The following is an 18,310-nucleotide window of genomic DNA, read 5'->3' on the forward strand; positions in this document are numbered from 1 at the left end:
TTCGTCCTTTATGGTCCTGGGCATTTTCCATTTTTAGTACTTTGTCTTATACATCTATAGACCAAAATCCGGCAGCTGCCCTTTTGCATTTGAATTGGAATCTTAAATCAAAGGACGTTTTAATTGCTACCCATTGTTTTATGGCCGTTAAAATCTTAATTGCGAGAAACTGGAGATCATCTATCCCTTTTTTTAAAATCTCTTCTAATTAAGCAAATTAGGTTCCAGGTATCAATGGAAAAAGGCCTAATAAACAATACAGGTCTTTCCTCCAAGAAGAAGGAAGAACTGTTCTCCGAACTATTATTAAAGCTCTCTAAAGTTAAGATAAATTGTTCTTAGGAATGGTGTGTCTTAGAACTGATTGATAATTAATAGAATATAAATACATCATCCCTCGGCTACACACTGATATATTTATCGGTATATAGGTATTAGGGTAAGGGTATCTTTGTGATATTCAGTTCAATGTACTGCTCTGGATGTTATTTTTTTAATTTTTAGACAATATTTTCACATAATATGGCCATTTATTCTCTTATTCTCTCCTGCTCTGATGAGGTGTTAGGTGTAGTTTGTTTGTTTTAACTACTTCTGATTACTTTTTTGCATTTCTGTTTATTTCTCAAAACTTAAATAATATAACTGTTATTTGCTAAACTATAATATCTGATTTATTGTTAATGGAATTTGTATAATATATGTATTGTTGAGATACTTATGATGCATTTTTTGTACATGTTATATGTAAAAAACAAAAGAACAAAATTCTTAATAAATATTTATTGGAAAATAAAAAAAATAAAATAGGGGCAGCAGGGCGCTTCTGGCACCATAACCACGACAGTGAGCTGTACTAGTTATTGTTCCTGGTATGCTCCTTTAATGTGCTTGTCTGGAGTTGATTCTCTTAGTTTGTAAAAATTTGTGACATTCTTGATTACTCTTAAAAAGGTTTTATGGTGTTTGGCATGTATGGTTTGATGTGATTTACAGTACTTGTACAAATTCCTTCCTGACTTATTTGCGTTACTGATGTGTCTTCTGCATCCTTTAGTCCTTTAGATAGTGCATAATTTTTTTGGTTGTATGTTAGCACAAGAAAAAGGAAGTAGTTACTTTTATAGGAATCCAACAATCTATTCTATTTTATTATATCCTGGATAATATCTATATGTTTGTTTTCTGATATTAAATCTGGATATGTGTAAAAAAAATAAAAAAAATTACTGACAGTTGCAAGATAGGAATCAGTCGGAAGCTATTAACAGTTTAATTGATACGCTTTTATGAAAAAGTGGGTTTTTAATGAATTTTTGAAGGAGTGGAGACTGGGTGAGCATCTAATGGAGGAGGGAAGTGAGTTCCACGGGAACGGTGCAGCCCTCGAGAAGTCTTGAAGTCTTGAAGGCGAGCATCAGAGGGGGGGAGTACGGACAGAAGATGTAAGACGTAAGTCTCCAGCAATGAGTAAGGGCCTAGACGGGATATACTTGTGTATTAGGGAGGATAGATAGGTGGGAGCAGCATTATGTAGAGATTTGAAAGCAAAAAACAAAATTTAAATTGAGCCCTATATCTTACAGGAAGCCAATGTAGGGACTGACAGAAGGGTGAGGTGCGGGCGTACAGGAAGATGAGCCTCGCCGCCGCATTCATTATGGACTGTAACGGTGCAGGTTGGGAGCACACAAGACCACTGAGAAGCGGATTACAGTAGTCAAGGCGAGAAAGGACAGTGGAATGGATCAGCACCTTAGTCGCTTCTGGTGTTAAGTAGGGTCGGATGCGCGCAATGTTTTTGAGATGGAAGCGGCAGGATTTGGCGATAGACTGAACATTAGGCGTGAAGGAGAAGTCTGAGTCAAAGAGAGCACCTAGGCAGCAAGCCTGCATGGTGGAGCTAAAGGTAGCACCGTTGACTTGGAGGGAAACAAAAACAGGAGTAGTAACACTTGAGGGAGGAAAGACCAGAATTTCAGTTTTGGTCAAGTTGAACCCCTTAAGGATCCAAACTTCTGGAATAAAAGGGAATCATGACATGTCACACATGTCATGTGTCCTTAACCCCTTAAGGACACATGACATGTGTGACATGTCATGATTCCCTTTTATTCCAGAAGTTTGGTCCTTAAGGGGTTAAGGGGTTAAGGAAGTGGGCAGCCATCCAGTTAGAAATAGCAGAGAGGCAGTCAGAGACACTAGTCAAGAGGGACGGGGAGAGATCAGGGGAGGACAGATAGATTTGCGTGTCATCCGCATAGAAATTATATTGGAAGCCAAAGGAGCTAGTGAGTTTACCAAGGGAGGCAGTATAGATGGAGAACAGTAGGGGACCAAGGGCTGAACTTTGGGGGACACTAACAGAGAGGAGTTGGGGAGAAGAAGCAGAGCCAGAGAAATAAACACTAAAAGAGCGCTGGGAGCTGTAGGAGGAGCACCAGGAAAGAGCAATATCTTGTAGACCGATATTGCGGTAATCCTCTCATGACTGGAGGGAGTCAACTATGTGCCAGCATCTAAAGGAGAAGCCTACCTTGAAGTGTACCAGTTGTAACAGCAAAGTATGATCAACTGCATTTTTCCCCATATTCATTTATTTTTTGCATAGAGAAGTAAGAAATAGTTGCCATAGCATTAACCCCTTAAGGACCAAACTTCTGGAATAAAAGGGAATCCTGACATGTCACACATGTCATGTGTCCTTAAGGGGTTAAAGGGACAATATAGTCACCTGAACAACTTCAGCTTAGTGAGGATGTTCAGGTGAGAACTATAGCTCCCTGCAGCCTTTCTCATGTAAACACTGTATTTTCTGAGAAAATACAGTGTTCACATTGAAAGCTAGGAACATCTCCAGTTGCAGTCACTCAGAGTGAACAAGAGGGACTTGGGAGCTGATGGAGGCATAATATGCCTCCATCCACTCAGATCTGCTGTCAGCAGAGCACAGGGAAGCACTGTGCACAGTATCCTGTGATTCAGTATCTCATCCCTCTGCATGCAGACACTGAACTTTCCTCATAGAGATTCATTGATTCAATTCATCTCTATGAGGAGATGCTGATTGGCCAGGGCTGTGTTTGAATCATGCTGGCTCTGCCCATGATCTGCCTCTTTGTCAGTCTCAGCCAATCCTATGGGGAAACACTGTGATTGGATCAGGCTACCACATGTCAGCAGACTGCTTGTTTTTCTGAGTCTAACAGCATGCAGATTTACAGCTTTAGGCTTGACTACAGTAAGAATTTTACTATATTTATGGAGGCATTAGGGGCCCAGGGGGGCTAGATGGTGGTGTTAACACAATAGGGTCAGGAATACATGTTTGTGTTCCTGAGCCTTTAGTGATACTTTAATAGGTGGCAAGTAATATAAAAGTATGTAGTACAACCCAGACATGTATTGAGGACTTTCCACCTGATAAGTTATTGCAATCATTCACATAGAACAAACAAGGAAAATGTGCATCACTGTGCAGCTTACCATGTGTGCTGTAACTCTTTCAATACTAGAGAACTATAACAGTGTGAATCAGATGTCATTAGACTTGTTGATAGCCATAGTTCATATGAATATAAGTGGAGCTATTACAGAAAATGGCAGAAATATGAGGGGGAGAGATGCAAAGGGTGTTTTTTGTGCAGAGATCTGCAATTCGATTCTGGAGCAAATGCATAGATTTGCGTAATACAGCAGCAGTTACGGATACAAATCCTACTCTTACCTGTGAGTAATCCTGGTAAAGGAAACAGTCTATTGACAAGCGCCAAATGAGCAAATGTCAAGGGAACAAAAGACTCCTAAAACTCTGCAGTCTCCTTCATGCAACAAAAGAGCCGTTTCAGTGGCATGAATAGAACATTCCTAGGCTTCATCCACTTACAGCAAGAAAAATTGATATTTTTTTTTTAATGAGAAATTTTACACAACAGAATTTCCATGTGCGAGACGGAAGGTACTATGTGTGCCACAGGGCTTCGAGATCGGTGGTGGTACAGCAGATTATGCAAGTGCGTTTACACCTATAAATATGTATTAGTTTATATAGCGATATACAATCACATTCTTTAATAAAGGGCAGAACATTGCCTTTTCTATTGCAAAAAGTAGCACGCCACTCACTATGCATGCTCTGCAGCACATAGCCCTCAGGCATCTTCCTTTGTAATTAAGTGGTGGCATGGCCATTGTGTGACGATGAATCTCTATCAAGATTATTTCCTTTGCTACTGTTCAGAACTGTTTGCTTTAAAACTGTTTATCATTAAGATATTGATATGTAAAGGCATGAAGCTATTGTTAATATAAATTACATTTTAAAATTAGCATCCTACTGAGGTCACCAGGTGCTTATTATTAGTAATGCTGTGTAGGACATTCTAAGGCAGGTATTCTGCAATTAAAGGAAATTGTTTTAAGATGATCTCACCTTTGCCAACATCTTTTTTTTGTGTAAATTACTTTTGCCAGTATATTTGGAACTAACACAGACTATGCAGAAGGCAAGAACATGACATATTGCCATACCTCACCACTGTGCTATATCATTGAAATCCAACATCACATAACCTCACAGTATTTCAATGACTTCTATCACTTTCTGCTAACCCATTAATTAAATGAGCACTATAGGGTCAGAGACACAAACATGTCTTTCTGACCCTATAGTGTTAAAATCACCATCTGGCCCCCTTTTGTCGCCCTTAATATAGTAAACTCGTACTTGTATTCAAGTCTGAAGCTGCTGGCCCTGCCCCTGTTTGCCTGTGAACTGCCCATGTCTGCTGACATCATCAAGTGGAGGTCTGAGCCTATCACAATACTTCCCCATAGGATTGGCTGAGACTGTCAAGGAGGCAGATCAGGGGCAGAGCTAGCACAAGTCAAACACAGCCCTTGCCAATCAGCATCTCCTCATCGATATTAATTTAATGAATGAATCTCTATTAGGAATGTTCAGTGTCTGCATGCAGAGGGTGAAGACACTGAATGTTGTGAAGTAAACTAGGCACGATTCCTTAAGGAAGCAGCTTTAGAAGCCATCTGAGAAGTGGCCAGTGGAGTTATCACTAGGCTGTAATACAGCGATTCTCAAACTGTGTGCCGCGGCATCCTGGACTTTACTGCTGAACAGAGGCCCGGTCATGTGCCTGTAATGTTGGTTGTCACTTCCTCCCAGCATCCTGCAGGGAGGCAGCGTGGGAGGAGGCAGCCGCAGCGTGAGGGGAGAGGAGTATGATGAGCTCCAGACCCCTCACTCCCACCAGTCGTTTGGGAACCACTGCTGTAATGTAAATACTACATTTTCTCAGAAAAGACACTGTTTACAGCAAAAAGCCTGATGGTAATGGTTCTACTCACCAGAACTAAGGCAATAAGCTGTAGTTGTTCTGGTGACTATAGTGTCCCTTTAATTAATCAGAGCAATCTCTGTATAGTAATGCCTTCCCTAAAAAAATAAAAAAAATAGCCAAGTGAATTCCCAGGTACCAGAATGCAGTTTCTTCTGTAAAAATCAACCTAGTAGTTTTCAAGATCTTTTTCACTGTAATCTGCCATATCAGCTCTTGGCTCTTCTTCCTTAATATTCACTTTCAACCCCCTGATCTATATGCATAGCTTACAGTCTCAGCACACTGCTCTTTTTCCTTAATCTGCTATAACAACTCCCCAGTTCTTCATTTATACCATGGTCCATCAACCACAAATCCTTCAACCATGGCATTTTATGAATCCACAGATCTTCACAATGTTTTTATAAGCCCTGCTCTCTCTCTCCTGCCCTGGGCATGCCTCATGGTTACTTTGCTCTTTTTGTGTAACATTCGTCATCGAAGAAGTGAGTTTCCTCCTCAGTCCCCAGCTAAGCTTCCTGAACCTTCCTAATCTGCCATACTTTTTACATGATTTTGTCAATAAAATGTCACATCACCTTTTTAACTTTATTCCACAACTTATTCATCACCCCCTCCCCCATTCTTCATTCCATAACTTCCCCATTACCATCAACTCTATAAACACTGTTTATCCTAAATTCCGCTTTTACTTCCCCAATCTTACATATTAATTTTGCCTTTTATTTGCTTCTGCTGTGTGGTTCCAGACAACACTTATTTACATTGATTTCCAATGCACTCCTAATTTTTTTCACTTTTTACCCCTGTAACAGTTAGCTAAGTTTGTTTGTCCGTTCAACCACATTAACCCATCCCTATTGGTTTGTTTCCAGTTTATATGTGGCTGGTTCACAAGCATCAGTTAACCAATCATCCCTCCAGATCAAATATTGGCAAGATGTAGCTTTCTGGAAATGATGAGTAGAACCCAACAACAGCTGTAAGACCACAGATATATGTGGTAATATGAAAGAGATAATTATTTATGAACAATTATCAAACAAATTCCTGTATGCATATTTTTTGCAATCACTTACTCATTGGAGCTTACATCATTTGTGGTTTTATGAACAATTTTATTCTAAAACATATATTTAACACATGGCACTGTTTAACGGCAAGTATTGACAGAAGATACAGAAGCAATGCTGAAATTACATTTCCTTCATTTGCAACATTTCCTTCCAGTTTACACAAATTCTTACTTGAGATGTTCTTGTAGATGGCTTTTTTTTGTGTGTGCCCACTAAGTTACATAAAATCATAAGAAAGTAAAGGAGTTAATGGACTGTTTGTTTTTGTCATCAAAATATTATTATTCCAAAAACTAAAAGCAGACATATTTAAAGATGTACAACAAGCATGTCAAACTCACGGCCCAAAATGAATATCTTTGCGGCCCGGCGAGCCGCGAATTTGAGACATGCTTACTAAGGCAGAGTAGGCACCTGCTCTCCTTACATTGCGCGCCCTCTCTAGTGGAATATGACATCATTCTGGCCTGGGATCACTAAACTGCGCGTGCGTGAGGGAGCAGAAGACTAAGCTCCCGAGAGAAGTTCCCTACTGGACCCCTGGGAGGTCCTGGCCCCACACCGGCTCCCAAAGGTAGGGAGCAATAAAGAAAATGATGTTAGTGTGTGAATGAGTGTGTGTGTATGTATCTGTCAGTGAGTGTGTGTGTGTCTGTCAGTGTGTGTATGTGCCTGTCCGTGTCTCTCAGTATGTGTGCGCCTGTCAGTGTGTGTGTGTGCGCCTGTCTGACAGTGTGTGTTGGTCATTGTTGCAATGTCAGAGGCTGGAAAGTGGAGGACCTGGAGGTGTATAGAGGCACCCAACACCATGTCACATTCCGATGTGACGTCAACGTGCTCCACCTTTACAGGGTTTCAAGGAGTAGCAGGAGGATCCGCTTTGGCACAGGGTGCGGATGGCGCCATTGGGAGTATACTTTCTACTCCTATTTAATATATAGAACAAATCCTACAAATTGTGAATGCACGCATTCATTTATCTTTTTTTATATACATATATATGATCAGAGCGGGGGGAAAAGGAGCAAAAAATACAAAAGATAAATAAGTGACAGAAAGACATATTATTTGACACGCTACAGAAATGGAGGAAAATGGCACCAAGGTATAAAGGTGGTGTAACACTTTTATACATAAGCAAATAATACTTATGCATAAAAATTCAGAGAAATCACTGTTACTATATCAGCACAGAGTACTATCAGTACCATAATCTTTGCAATAATGCAAAGTTGTTTTGGTGTTTAAAGTGACCCGTCGAATGCAACAGCTAACAAGTCTGTAGTACATACTGTCAAAACCATGAACATTTTACTTTTAGCATGTGACCCTAGAAGATTTAGTTGTGCATTATAGATTTGTATTTTATCCTTTCAAGTTACACATGAAGTTCTCCATCTATCTATAGCAATGGGTTTCAACCCTTTTGTTGGCACCCACAATTGGGTTCACATGCTATTTCATAATAGCATAATACACAATAAATTAGATACCGTACCTGCACTAAATCCCAGATGCAATGGAAATGCCTAGAAAACTGGGCAAATAAAGATGGTTTTTTTTTTTTGTTGAAATAATTTTAATACGTAAACTGTTAAAATTTTAGAATCGGTCAGTGAGCCAATTTTTAAAATTATTAATGGGTCACCAAGCTAATGTCGTGTACATATTTGTAGTCCCTGGGTAAAAAAACAAACAAACAGGCTTTTGAATCCCTGATCTCTGTAGCTTTTAATCTTCTGAGCAGTGTGCTAGTATAACAATATTGTCATACTTTGTTACTGCCAGATAAATTCTTAGGCAATTTTAAGAGTAAGCTAAATAGATGGCCAGGGATATTGTTACGCTAAACGTCAATCTTGTGCTGTTGCAATTTCAAGTGAAAGTGGCTAAAATATTAAGGGTGAGGAGATACCTTTTGGTTCTGAACAAACCACTTTCTTTTCTTTTTTTCTGCAAAACCTTTTGCAGGTTGTCACTAACTTGCAGAAAACTCTCAACACAGCCCTGTAATTATTCAGAATATAGTGACTGCATGTCTTTTATATTCTGCCGTAAGCAAGGGAAAAAAGCATTATGAAATAATGTTTTTGTGGCTATGTTTGTTCCTTTCTTCTTTTCTTCAACACTGAAAGGATAATGGAGCTGTGAGAAAATATATACTTCCCAGATTCATTGGGAATATCTCACGTTTGTTCACATAGAAACAATTAGTGATGATGTCCAGCACGAATTGCATTAACCCCTTAAGGACCAAACTTCTGGAATAAAAGGGAATCATGACATGTCACACATGGCATGTGTCCTTAAGGGGTTAAAGGTGGGGGTGGGAAGTTAATTGAGATTTTTGCTGCATAATCTTTTTGCTTCTGCTCCTTCTCTATAAATGACTTGAATGTACCTGGAAGTACATGATCAATGTAAGTGGGTTACTAGCATCTTTGAGGTAATACATGTACGTGTATTAGATACGTGTTGCTCAAACAGGCTAACTTAGCACTTTAGTTACCTGGATAAGCTTTAGTTTAAATATGTTACAAAAGGTATTGCAAGTGTACTAGCTGTACACACATTATAATGGTTTTATCTGTGCGGAAATGGAAGGCATGCAATTACCTTTGGGAGTAGGAGGAAGAAATGCAAAAATATTTTAAATTTATCAAGTTAAATCAATTAATTTTTTTAATGTAGCTCTTTAAATGGTTACTTTAAACTTGTGTTTTTTTTTTTTTAAATGTTCTTTCTGGATTTAAATTGCCCATTTGGGTCGACCCTCTTTGAAATGTAGCTTATAAAGAGCAAAACTTACCTGAAATCCCTGTGCCAGGTAATGCTTCCGGCTCTCCTCTTCATGCCTCATCTTGTGTGACTTCCCAATAAGAAGCATTTGATTAGACCATTCTTAGAGTTCTGAACTTATACGCACATTTGTAGCCTCCGAGGAGAGGGAGTTGGGGGGAGCATGGCCGCGATATTTGAATTTGTGCTATGCTATTTAAACAGTTTTGTCCAGAATCCTGTAACACTTTGGTAAACCCCTGGGAATTTGGTGAATCATGTTAGTGTTATATATCATTTTGTTTTATGTGATCTTTTTGTTACTTCTAATAAAGTTTGTGAATCCTTTATATCCCTTGACCATCCTGTTTTATTCCTGACAACTGGTCACCATTTTCTTTGGAGGGTAATGTACCACCTACATTTTGATGATTGAGCAAAACCTGTTTTTTGGTCCACACCTGTGAGTACATCTCTAATTATTTTACACCTTTTTAAACTGCTGTGTGCGCTATATTTTATTTCATTTTTATCCACATATAATGGCAAGGACTGTAACCACCAATATATCCAAGAGCCATTTTTAGGCATTATGAAATGCAAATTTATTTCCATATAAAATATCCTCCCTATCTGTGACATTAAATATATACATTATATTGGTGTCTACTCTGCTTATCTTGAATAACCTGCACACCACTTCCCATCTGACCGATACATACACCTCACAACCTTAGGCAGAGATTATACTGCCCAGTGGCACAGAGGTAGAGCCAAGTGATAGCTCTATACACTGTAAATGGATCTGACTTACTACACTATATACCCGTTCTACTGTTTCTTTATTTTGGTAAATATTTGGCCCCGCCTGAAGATTTCTCAAGGTGCTACTCCCTCCTCATTATTTACTCATCCAGCATCAGTGTCTGACCTTTTTAGTGCCCTTTTGGATAAAAGGGCACATATTCCCCACAGACACAATCCAAAATGTTATGGAAAGTCTTTCCAGAAGTGGTGTTTTTTTTATAAGTGCAATGGATGGGCAATATTATATTAATTAGAATGGGATGTCCAGTATGCTCATGCATGGGTGATAGTCAGGTGTACACATTATTTTGACCATATAGTGTATATTGTAGTGGAATCTACTGAGAAAATGGAGTTCAAGTTTACTTTCGTTCTCGAAGTTATGGTGTTTTTTGTTCACTACCATAAAAGTTAAATGGTTAAATAAAAGTTCAATAATATTTTTTTTTTTTTTTTTTTTTTTTAACAAACAAAGTTTGGATGTTTTTGGAGAAAACCAAACAATATTACAGGATGTGCTAGTTAATTTGGAGATATCTTACTGCCATTTTGGATTTATAGAATTTTTTTGTGCAACTAGAAATTACTTCAAATTTAGTTTCTCCTTTGGATCAACCACAGAAGCATAGGTGTAGAAGGTTGAACTTGATTACAATGGCAGGGAAAATATTGCACTTTTTTAAATATTGTTTCTTACAAGCAATAGACCCAATATATGTTTTCTTTTTATATGTTCACAGTTTTAACCTTCATCTGACATATACCTATATAATATAAATATGACTAGAAGTGTATATATTTGCACAATATTTAAAAACATTTTTTTTTGCAAACTTTTGTGTGATAGCAGTTTTTTTGTTTGTTTTTTTAAACATGTGCAATGCACTGTGTTCATTGCTGCAATTTAATTAATCTACAATGCTCATAGTGTATGTATGTCTGTGTGTATTCATGTAGTCTTAAACAAGATTTAAATATTACATTTAAATGCAGGAAGGTGTTTCTTCTTTCTTACCTTCCTTGTTCATATTTAACATTGAAAGATTACAGATGTTCCTAATCTAAATATTTTCTAACTTTAATTAAGGATTCCAAATGTCCATTCTTATGCCCTATGTAAAATTTCCATGATCTAAGTTAAATGTATTTCCCAATTCCTACATACCATGTAGAAAATAAAAACATGTATTTCAACATTTATGTTATATGTTTAACTCTAGGTTATCTAAGCTCTTCTATTTGTTTTTCACTTGTAACATTCTGATGTTAACACCACACTTGTGTCAAAGAGCGAAGTATGCTTTTAAAATGCAATCATTTTGGTTTATTGTATCAAGCCCTCTGTGATCTTTCTCATTGAAATTATTTGGAATTGGAACTATTGATAAGTTGTTGAATCTTAAACATCTTATAAAATCATCATTAGATGTGCCTTTCAAAAATGTCTTCTTTTTATCAGTGGGGTGTGTTTCAAACACTCTTGCCTGTTGTATTATTTTTCGTATACTTGGTAAAACCAGGTTTCGATTAGTATCTCCTTTACAATCTCTAGCATAGTTCTATTGGGCATGTGTGTCTCCACCTGTTTTTGAACTACTGTTTCTATAACAACTACAAAGTTGGGGTTGGTCAAAGGCGGGTGACTTTACCAGAAGAACAACTACTTATCTGCTAATCTATGTTCCAATAACACTCTTTCTACAGTCATGTTCTGATCTTTGCATCGCTCACAAACCCATTCACGTACATGTATTATTTCTTATCTCATGCCTCCCAACATTTCAAATGAACAAAGAGGGAAAGTCGTTTATGAGAAATTTTTGGTGACTTACCAATAACAATTTATGCAGCTAAAATGGAATTTAGAACAAGAAAGTCATGTATATTATTTGCACAAAGTGATTTCAAAACACATGTATTGAAGTTGTATTTGTTGCCCGTATTACTACTGTTATTCTCTGTTATGCAAGATAAATCTATTATGTAACCCATAGGGCTCTGACTGACAGCTCTACAGCCTTGCAGTATTTTTCTCTCAGAAAGGCCTGTCCCCACCTATATACTTTCATAACCTTAGCATGTACTTTTGGCCTTATACTATTGACCTTCTGTTACATTTGTTTGATCATTTTTAAAAAGTGTTTTACATGCATTGTTACACTAACAAACACCCAGCACACCAATGGGTTTCAGCGTTTTGGCATTGTCTCTTTTGTTGACGCCTGCTCAATAGCTCATTGCTCTAGGGTGCTCTCGATCTAGACTGATTTCCATCCGGCACTCTTACTGTAAAAGCAGATATTAATCTGTAATTCCCTGCAGCCCCCTAGTCAGTATTTTATTTATAGTAAATTTGAATCTGCTGGTTTCCAGAACACTGGGGTATTAGAACAAGTTGTTCTTTGCAGCTTCCCCAGACCTGTTCCTCTAACCTGGGGCTGTGCTCCTGATAAGAAAATCACGTTACTAACAAATAAATTGCATCAAGAGCTTTTACTCTTTTGTGATCGTGTTTCTAATGGCTACTTTTTCTCTTTTCTTATATTACAGGATGTTGTGTGGGGATTAAACTCCTTGTTTACAGTAAGTACATACATAAAACCATTATAAATGCTCAGCTGGTCAGATTTGAGAGTTGATAAGTGAGAACATTCAACAAAAGGAACTGCACTGAACCTGCATATGTTCTAAAAGTTCTGCTGAACAGATAGTACATATTCTTTAGTTGTGACATTTTACAAAGACGAGTGTAAAGTGTGGGACATTGTTATTCTAAGCATGTAGCCTGCAAACAGATATTTAATGTCCATCTGTTTTATATATAAATAATGGAATTATTATTTGAAGGGTTTTTCCCAAGCTCTAATTGCATACTACATGTTGATACAACTAAACCTGAAATATATTTGGGTTAGGTGTGTCGCCCTGTAATTTTGTAAGTTTAGTCACAATTAAAGGAACCTTTTCTCATTCCATAAGCTATTTTGCAAGGAGATCTTCTGACTCCTACACAGTTTCCAATAACTATAGCCATTTAACAAAATAAACAATAACTGCGCACACAAGCCTACTTTTTCCTACACATAGCAAGGGTTTATGGGATAGGCAGTGGACCTGCTTATTAAAGCAGGTCCACTCATCACATACGATGCGGGAAACTGCTCTGTAAACTGATAGCCATACTACCACTGCTCTCTGTTTACACACTGTTAAAATGGTCCCTGCTCAGCTGTCTCTCCAAAGAGGGGAGATAGCTCAGCCCAAGTTGTGTATGTGAAAGGCAGATGGCACATGCAAAACTTGGATGAAATAAAAATAGCCAGCAATAAATCGATGTTGACAGGATCCAGAGGGATGGAGATCCTGCTAGTTAAGGGATTCTAAAAGTCTTTAATCTGGCTACATTTAATGCTGACTTGTACCATAACTACTGTAGCAAACTGATTTTATGGTGCTTAGAATAGCCATTGAAGAAATGGATGATGGTTTGTCAAGTGTTTGTTGGTTTGTAAGATTAATTTACTTACCAAATTGTGCATACTGCAGAGGGCACATATGTTTTATGTGCGATCCATAGTTACATAGTCCATGATAAGGATGTATCGTTGTAGATGAAATTTAGGATAATTTTTGAACAGTAAAGCACTGTGATATTACTAGACAGTAGCATCAATGTTTTTTTTTTAATCTTTTGTGGTAATGGCTATGTTCACGATTCCCATTTAAGTTCCATGAAATATGGAAATGCTTACACATGTGATATTAATTCTCTTTGAAAAGCAGCATTATATTGATTACTTCAGTCCAGTGATTTTATTGTAGATTAGGCAAAAATATAGTTCCAGTCACAGAGAGAGGGGACCAGTGTCACAAGTTAAGGGCATGGAGAATAAATAAAGATTTATATGCTGTCCAGCAGTATACATCCTGCAGATCAATCTCTCAAGACATCTGGTCATTTTAATATATAATCTATTTAACACAATAGAACAGATATGTCCTAATCCTAAACTTGATTATTTTTAGAAAGGTAATATTTCTATCAACAAATAATTTCTACTAGTTTGTTTACAGAAACACTGCAATTTAGAGTTAACACGTTATTTTAATGAACACATAATATAGTAAATTAATATATTGAAAATATTTTTAAATGATTTCCAGCTTCTACATTGAGTTCAGGCCAGAAGGTAGCCCAGCCAAGCATGTAGTTCTCAACCTATCCCATTAACCTCTGCACAAGAGCATTTTTTGAGCACAGCAGATGTTTCAGAGAGTTGTAGTTCAGTTCTAGTTTGGTATTCTATAAAGTGAACGTCTGCTGTCCAAGTACCAGAAGCATTTGCTATGCAACGGAAACAGGAAATCCCTGCTGGTGAGTTAGGGGCAAAATGGATAGGCTGCTTTCTTTCTTTCCTTTTTTTTTTTTTTTATTTAAATTTGTTTTAATAAAGTTTAGTAATAAAAAAATAAATAAATAAATAAAACCTTTTTCATACACATTGCACTGAACATATGAGTGATTAAAGTATCCCTTTTACCATTTTAGTGCTTAAAGGGACACTATAGTCACCAGAACAACTACAGCGTATTGAATATGTTCTAGTGAGTAGAATAATTACCTTCAGGCTTTTTGCTGTAAACACTGTATTTTCAGAGAAAATGCAGTGTTTACATTACAGCCTAGTGATAACTTCACTGGCCACTCCTTAGATGACTGAGATCCTTCCTGGGTCATGGCTGCCTAAAATGCATCCAAACATTCAGTGTCTCCTCCCTCTGCATGCAGACACTGAACATTCTTCATAGAGATTAATTTCAACTCTATGAGGAGATGCTGATTGGCCAGGGCTGTGTTTGAATCATGCTGGCTCTGCCCCTGACCCGCCTCTTTGTCAGTCTCATCCAATCCTATGGGGAAGCATTGTGATTGAAATAGGCTATAACTTCTGATGATGTCAGCAGACTGCTTGTTTTTTTTGTTGTTGAGGCAAACAGCATGCATAGCTACAGCTTCTGGCTTGAATACAGTAAGAGTTTGCTATATTTATGGAGGCATGAGGGGCCCTGGTGGGCTAGATGGTGGTTTTAACACTATAGGGTCAGGAATACATGTTTGTGTTCCTGACCCTATGGTGATCCTTTAACAGATTTTACTATTTTATATATTTGAGCTCTTTGTTTGATTGGAAGCTGTGGCCCAATAGCCTGGTAATGTGAGAACATGTTAAGTTAATGCTCATGAAATGTCTTTCTATTTTTTCCACAGGATCTGTTAAATTTTGATGATCCTTTGAACATTGAAGCTGCAGAGCATCATTTGAGAGATAAGGTAAAAAAAAATAGCTTCCCCCACCTTTCCTGACTCAACTGTCTTTGTGCTTCTGATCCCAGTATCTTTATCCATCTCCTTCATGTTTTTAACCCAAAAGATTGACTTGTCACAAAAAAAGCTTTAATCAAATGTAAAAATCCTTTTTTTTTTATGTTAAGATTTTCCTACTGTCTTTACCAGTTTTTATGATATTTTGTGTAAGACTGTCTTACAGGAAGAGTCCAAATTTTCCTCTAGGAAATCTTAGTCTTTCCTAGTCCTGCAACATATTCTATTTAAGTCTGTTTAATATGCTCTACGATCAGAGAGTATAAAGGTAAATATTAATGGGACACAAAAGACCAGTAATTTCAATGGTAACTTATTACAGCTGTTAAAAAGCTGCTAATAGATCAAAAACTATGTAATTTGCTGTGAAAAAGGATATCAAAGTAATAATTAGGAAGGCGTGTGATTAGGGATCTTGGGGGGTTAATACATTATCATGTGTTTTTGCATACCTTAATTTTAGCTCAATGAAATGTATTTATTGCCAGTTTGTGGTGTAGAAATATGTCTCAAAGATAAAGGAAAATTCCAGGTAGGGTCGCCACCTTTCTTGGAACAAATTAATTATACATGCGTGACATCTGTCTGCGTCACAGCCCTGTCTGTGGGCAATGCATTCAAAAATAGTGCACTGAGTGCAACAAATGAAATAGGAGTACATCCGTTCTCTCCCAATGTTCCATCTTCCTCGTATCGCTGTGTACTGTCTGAGGGGATGGGGCCATGCAGAGACCAGTCTCCTTCAGACAGAACAAGATGATCTTAAAACCCACAGGGCCGGTGCAAGTTTTTTTCGTCCTCTAGGCAAAAATGAATATTGTTATCCTCATTATGCCCCCCATGAGATTTCTTTTACAGCTTTTGTATCTCTCTAGTCACTCCACTACAGCCCATATCACCCCACTATAGCCCCCCCACTACAGCCCCAAATGCAACATAAGAATTAGCACCCATACACACAACACCTAAAGCAACATTTACACACATACAACACAAGAAACTGCTGCCACGCACACCCTCTTACACCCCTCTCTCCCTTCTCTAACTATAAATAAGGGGGGGGGGTTGCATGGAGGAACTTGGAATGTGGGGTAAATCCAGTAATATCCACAGAGCCAATTCCCTGCTGCCATCAGTGGTGACTGTGGGGGGATTGACGCTTCTAAACGGCGATTGCTCCGCCCAGTGTCTAGAAGAGTCAGGCACACAAAAAAATACTGAGACAAAGTGGTTTCACAAAAGTTGGGAAACACTGTACAGAATGCTCACATTATATTGCTTTGCAGAGAAATATGAAAGCATGTTTTTCTGTGAACATCTTTTTTTCTTTTCAGTGATTGACATATTCTTGTTAATGAAAAGGTGTGAAGAACGCAGCATGTCTTTGAATCCCTTGTTTTTTCTGTATAGATAGAAGTATAAATCCTTTACAAATTAAATTTCCCCCGAAACAACAGACACTCTTCAGCTATACGGGTCAAGTGTTCTCTTTAATCCATACAAATGGATGTGCAACACTGCTCTTTTTTTATTTTTTTTCCAGAGCATTCATATTGCAGGCTTTAGTGGTAAAAAAAAAAAAAAAAAGGACTTGACATCTTGAGAGATGTCACTTTACCAAGGTCATTTGTAACCCAAGCTTCTTATCTGATGGTATGTGTTCACCTGTACAACCTTGATTTGACACACGCTTAATTACGTATAAACTATCTGGAAAAGGTCACAATTAAATAGTGACCATTGATGACTTCATCTTTCTTGTTTTGGTAAAATATCTTTCGGTCTATTAACATGTAATATGATGCTTTATCTGAACTTTTCGGCGGCTTCTATATATGAAATCCACAGCATTTAGTGAAATAATAAATATATATTAATATGTACAAACTAACTTTATATATATTTTGAAAAGTCTTGATTACCCTTACCTTATGTAATCTAAAGGAACATGCATTATTCTGAAGTCATAATATAAAAAAATGACATTTTGCATTAATATACAAATTGTCATTACTGCAGGATTGTAATAAATGTGTGCATCTTGTTATTTAGGCATCTTTGTATTCTAGCCCTGTATTTATGTTTGCTATTTTTAGTACATAGACCACTGAATTTTTTTTTTTAATTTTTGGTAAAACGGTCTGTGTTTTTGTATAGATTAAACAGAGCAAGCCTTGATTTTATTAATTCAGAAATTGTGTAGAACAGCAAATATTACAGGTGCAGTCTACACACCATAACCACGGCACTTCAGCCCCCACCAAACACACACTTCACAACAAACATTCCTCTCCACGCACTAAACCACAAACAGAATTCTAAACACACACTACAATCGCCTTTCTCACACTATTAAGAGGTTCCTCCACATGCACACACTGCAAACAGCACCCACCATATACATACAAGCAGCCCCCTCCAAAAACATACAGCTTCCTCCACTCAAACACTCTGCAAGCAAGCAATTCCACAAGCCACCCCTTTCTCACAAGCAGCCTATTCTCGCACACACACACACACACACACACAACAAACAGTCTCAAATTCAGAACCGCAAATATCCACCGCAACACATCAGTCAGTCCTGGCCCTTTCCTTTTCTATCCGCTAGTGTTTTACACAAGAGACAAGTCACCATCAAAGACAGCATTTCCCCATGTGAGAGCAATTCAGCAAGGCTCTGCACATAGGATGCTTAGTTTGGGGGGTTATTGGTGATGACATATTACATCCCTTTATTTGTCTCCACTTCCCAGTATCGGATTATACTGCCTTCAAATGTTCAGGCTGAATTCTTTAGCCAAGCCCTAATCAGCAAAGACAAAATAACCTTTATAGCTTTGAGTAATTATGAATTCAGTTAAATATATGTTCAAGTACTTGCAAATGCATCTGCTTAATGTGTAGTT

The 18,310-nt window shown here is 37.7% G+C and overlaps 1 protein-coding gene across 3 annotated transcripts in view; it reads left to right on the plus strand.

Moving 5' to 3' along the window:
* Positions 1–18,310, plus strand: part of UBE2F (ubiquitin conjugating enzyme E2 F (putative)) — a 233,784-nt gene that overhangs the window by 202,393 nt on the left and 13,081 nt on the right. For all 3 annotated transcript variants that reach the window (XM_063429974.1, XM_063429977.1, XM_063429976.1), the window contains exons 8-9: positions 12,569–12,601; positions 15,288–15,350. In XM_063429974.1, coding sequence (XP_063286044.1) covers positions 12,569–12,601; positions 15,288–15,350 — 96 coding nt within the window. The remainder of the gene's footprint in view (positions 1–12,568; positions 12,602–15,287; positions 15,351–18,310) is intronic.

Source organism: Pelobates fuscus, chromosome 8, assembly GCF_036172605.1.
Source record: "Pelobates fuscus isolate aPelFus1 chromosome 8, aPelFus1.pri, whole genome shotgun sequence".
Taxonomy (NCBI): Eukaryota; Metazoa; Chordata; class Amphibia; order Anura; family Pelobatidae; genus Pelobates; species Pelobates fuscus.